Consider the following 4,869-nt stretch of genomic DNA (forward strand, 5'->3'; position numbering starts at 1 on the left):
CTGAATGAAAGGGGGATACCTAGTCAGTTGTCCAACTGAATGAAAGGGGGATACCTAGTCAGTTGTCCAACTGAATGAAAGGGGGATACCTAGTCGGTTGTCCAACTGAATGAAAGGGGGATACCTAGTCAGTTGTACAACTGAATGAAAGGGGGATACCTAGTTAGTTGTACAACTGAATGCATTCAACTGAAATGTGTCTTCCGCATTTAACCCAAACCCTCTGACTCAGAGAGGTACTCGACATCCACGTCGACATTGGCCCAACGGTTACTGGCCCAACGCTCTGTGTGAATATACTTGTGTATATATGTGTAATGTGACTGGGTAAATGAACAATTCAGTGATATAACTCACATGCTCATGTGGGCTGAAGTAAATGAGTAATCACCATGGAAATAATGCATTAGTCAGAGAGAGAGAGAGGTCTGGATTCTGTCAGATCAACAGTATGGTTATGTCACTGTCACCATCTGGTATCTGACACTGGTACTACACTGAGTACTAGAGGACATCTGTTGCTCTCACGTTTGATTAAACAATCAAGCTTTGTTTTCCAGCACACATGTAGGATTTTTTTCCTCCATGTCTACTTGACTCAGCTCCGTCCTATTCTCTCCCCCGTGCAGGTATGACAGTGAGGGACATCTGACTAACGTCACCTCCCCTACGGGAGTGGTGACCAGCCTGCACCGGGAGATGGAGCAATCCGTCAACATCGACGTGGAGAGCTCCAACAGAGACGATGACGTCACCGTCCTCACCAACTTGTCCTCTGCGGAGGCGTCCTACACCGTGGTGCAAGGTAACTAACATGTCACCTAAAAATATCATTCTCATAAAAATATATTCTACGAATTGGAATTTCGTCATGTTGCTGCCCAACAAGACGGCCCCTGATCCCAGAGGTTATTACAGCCGTTTAGTGGGGAGGGGGAAAAGAGCAATAGAGAACGGATTTCCCCACTGACCCACGGGGGTGTGACAGAAAATAAATGCAATTTCATCTGTACGTCTGGAAACTACTGGAGTCGTGAGAATAAGAATTGAATAGATTTATATGAAAGTCTGCCCTGGGGGGGGGCTCGTAAAAGCGGGCAAACTGACTTGGCTACCTTTAACTGCACACTTTATTTAAATCTAATGTGGGAGTTCTGACTGAAATGGAGCCTCCAAAGTAAATCTGTCTTTAAAGGCTCGCAAAGTTTACTTCTCCTGTTTCAAGGAGATAAATTGAGTTTGAAAGATGTTAAGAGCTGGTTTTGAGTACTCTTGTTTTGTTAGACGTGTTTCAAGAAGTTTTCCTCACGTTAAACTCCATGGATTATTTTGTTTCCAGATACCTTTTTTTCCTCAATTGTAGTCCATGATCTCATTACTGCATGGAAATGGAATAAAAAGCTCATGTTCTGCATTTTGCTGAGAGACTAAAAACCCTCTTATCTTTGGTCATGTCATTCTGAGAGAGGATACTTGTTATTGTCTGGGAGAAAAGTACACGCATCCAGAGACTGCATTTCCTCTAATGCAGAGCATTCAATCACATCAAATGGAATGTCTTCTCTGTAATAAAACGTTCCTTTTTAGTTTCTCACTTCTCATATAACGTGTGTGTGTCTGCTGCTCCCCCTGCAGACCAAGTACGGAACAACTACCAGTTCTGTTACAATGGCACTCTCCGGGTATCGTATGCCAACGGCATGGGCCTCAGTTTCCACACAGAGCCCCACATCCTAGCCGGCGCAGTCAGCCCTACCATTGGTCGGCGTAACATCACTCTGCCCACCGACAGCGGGCTGAATTCCATCGAGTGGAGGATGAGGAAGGAAGTCATCAAAAGTAAAGTGACCATATATGGCAGGAAGTTGAGGGTAAGTTGGAGTGCTCGAATGTCAATCCATTTCTGGAGGTTTTTTAATCAATGCAGCTTGTTGTCTGTCAGACTAAAGGCCGTCTCTGTATGATAGCACGTGTCACTGAGAAGAAAAATAGAGCTACAATATACAATTTACAGAGTAATGTTGTATTTAAATATATATACAGTGTATTCAGTCCCCTTGACTTWAAAAAAAAWAAATACTTTACAGCCTTACTCTAAAATGGATTAAAATAAAACAATTATTCATCAATCTACACACAATACCTCAATTATCAAAAATGTCTAAAAACCTGCTTTTGCTTTGTTATTACAAAGCAAAAGCAGGTTTTTAGACATTTTTGATAATTTATTAAAAATCTAAAAAACGTAATATCACATTTACTTAAGTATTCAGACCCTTTACTCAGTACTTTGTTGAAGCACCTTTGGCAGCGATTACAGCCTCGAGTCTTCTTGGGTATGATGCTACAAGCTTGGCACACCTGTATTTGGGGAGTTTCTCCCATTCTTCTCTGCAGATCATCTCAAGCTCTGTCAGGTTGGATGGGGAGCGTCGCTGCACAGCTATTTTCAGGTCGATCGTGTTCAAGTCCGGGCTCTGGCTGGGCCACTCAAGGACATTCAGAGACATGTCCCGAAGCCACTCCCGCATTGTCTTGGCTGTGTGCTTAGGGTCATTGTCCTGTTGAAAGGTGAACCTTCGCCCCAGTCTGAGTCCTGAGCGCTCTGGAGTAGGTTTTCATCAAGGATCTCTCTGTACTTTGCTCTGTTCATCTTTCCGTCAATCCTGACTAGTCTCCCAGTCCCTGAAAAACATTCCCAGAGCATGATGCTGCCACCACCATGCTTCACCGTAGTGATGGTGCCAGGTTACCTCCAGACGTGACACTCGGCATTCAGGCAAAAGAGTTCAATCTAGGGTTCATCAGACCAGATAATCTTGTTTCTCATGGTCTCAGAGTCTTTAGGTGCCTTTTGGCAAACTCCAAGCGGGCTGTCATGTGACTTTTACTGAGGAGGGGTTTCCGTCTGGCCACTCTACCATAAAGACCTGATTGGTGAAGTGCTGCTGAGATAGTTGTCCTCCTGGAAGGTTCTCCCATCTCCACAAATTAACTCTGGAGCTCTGTCAGAGTGACCATCGGGTTATTGGTCACCTCCCTGACCAAGGCCCTTCTCCCCCGATTGCTCAGTTTGGCCGGGCGGCCAGCTCTAGGAAGAGTCTTGGTGGTTCCAAACTTCTTCCATTTAAGAATGATYGAGYCCACTGTGTTCTTGGGGACCTTCAATGCTGCAGACATTTTTGGAGCTCTATGGAAAATTCCTTCGACCTCATGGCTTGGTTTTTGCTCTGACATGCACTGTCAACTGTGGGACCTTATATAGACCGGTGTGTACCTATCCAAATAATGTCCAATCAATTGAATTTACCACAGGTGGACTCCAATCAAGTTGCAGAAACATCTCAAGGATGATCAATGGAAACAGGATGCATTTGAGCTCAATTTCAAGTCTCATAGCAAAGGGTCTGAATACTTATGTAAATAAGGTTATTTATTTATTCTAAAAACCTGTTTTTACTTTGTCATTATGGGTTACTATGTGGAGATTGATGAGGATTTTTATTTATTTAATACATTTTAGAATAAGGCTGTAACGTAAGAAAATGTAACTGGTACCCAGCCAGCTCTGCTTGTACAAGCTTTGCTAGTTGACAAAGGAGAAGTATTTCAAAGTCTTCCTTTCATACCTCATGTATGAGGTATGATCATACCTCTCTCTCCACAGGTACCTGTGACTAATGTAACGTCCTTCCTCCCTCTCCACAGGTACCTGTGACTAATGTAACGTCCTCTCCACAGGTACCTGTGACAATGTAATGTCCTTCCTCCCTCCCACAGGTACCTGTGACTAATGTTAATGTCCTTCCTCCCTCTCCACAGTACCTTTTGACTAATGTAATGTCCTTCCTCCCTCTCCACAGGTACCTGTGACTAATTAACGTCCTCTCCACAGGTACCTGGTGACTAATGATAATGCCTCCTTTCCTCGCCTTCTTCCATTCTAGGTAAAACCTAAAAAAAAATATCAAAAAAAGCATGATGACTAAAAATGATAACAGTAAACCATGCTCAACAAGGTACCTAAGTAGAACTAAATACATGTAAAAAAACGTCCACTTCCCTCCCTCTCAACAGAGAAGAGGAACACATCGAAAAAATGAAAAAAACTAAAAAAATGACAAACCAAAAAGTAAACCAATAGCGGTCAGGCACAGGAAAGGTAAAACTGTGACATAATATGTAAAATGGTCACATTCAGCTAAACACAAATAACATCATCCACAAGGGTAAATCCATAAAAGGTGAACTAATGTAATGTCCTAATCCTTCCCTTTCTCCACAGTACCTTGAAACTAATGTAATAGCCATTTCCTCCCTCTCCACAGGTTACCTGTGACTAATGTAAGCTGTCCCCTGCCTCTCCACAGGTACCTGTGACTAATGTAATGTCCTTCCTCCCTCTCCACAGGTACCTGTGACTAATGTAATGTCCTTCCTCCCTCTCCACAGGCCCACGGCAGGAACCTCCTCTCCATTGATTTTGACCGCAATACTCGCACAGAGAAGATCTATGACGACCACCGTAAGTTCACGCTGAGGATCATGTATGACCAGCAGAGCCGCCCGGCCACCTGGCTGCCCAGCAGCAGTCTGGCTGTGGTCAACGTGTCSTACTCCCCCACCGGACGCCTGGTGGGCCTGCAGAGAGGCAGCATGAGCCAGAGGAGCGAGTTTGACACCTTCGGACGCATCCTCTCACGCACCTTTGTGGACGGCAAGGTGTGGAGCTTCAGCTATCTGGACAAAGTGAGGCATTCTGATACACTACTGGGTGTGTGTGTGCCTCTGTATGTCTGCGTGTCTCTGTGTGTCTCTGTGTGTCTCTGTGTGTCTCTGTGTGTCTCTGTGTGTCTCTGCGTGTCTCTG

General features: G+C 44.4%; 1 protein-coding gene across 1 annotated transcript in view; it reads left to right on the forward strand.

Annotated features, from left to right (window-relative positions):
• The window catches only part of LOC111950437 (teneurin-2-like), an 85,826-nt gene that overhangs the window by 75,015 nt on the left and 5,942 nt on the right, over positions 1–4,869 (forward strand). Inside the window, exons 24-26 of the mRNA XM_070434286.1 lie at positions 630–805; positions 1,636–1,871; positions 4,453–4,749. Coding sequence (XP_070290387.1) covers positions 630–805; positions 1,636–1,871; positions 4,453–4,749 — 709 coding nt within the window. The remainder of the gene's footprint in view (positions 1–629; positions 806–1,635; positions 1,872–4,452; positions 4,750–4,869) is intronic.

The sequence above is a fragment of the Salvelinus sp. IW2-2015 genome, linkage group LG23 (assembly GCF_002910315.2).
Source record: "Salvelinus sp. IW2-2015 linkage group LG23, ASM291031v2, whole genome shotgun sequence".
NCBI classification, from domain to species: Eukaryota; Metazoa; Chordata; class Actinopteri; order Salmoniformes; family Salmonidae; genus Salvelinus; species Salvelinus sp. IW2-2015.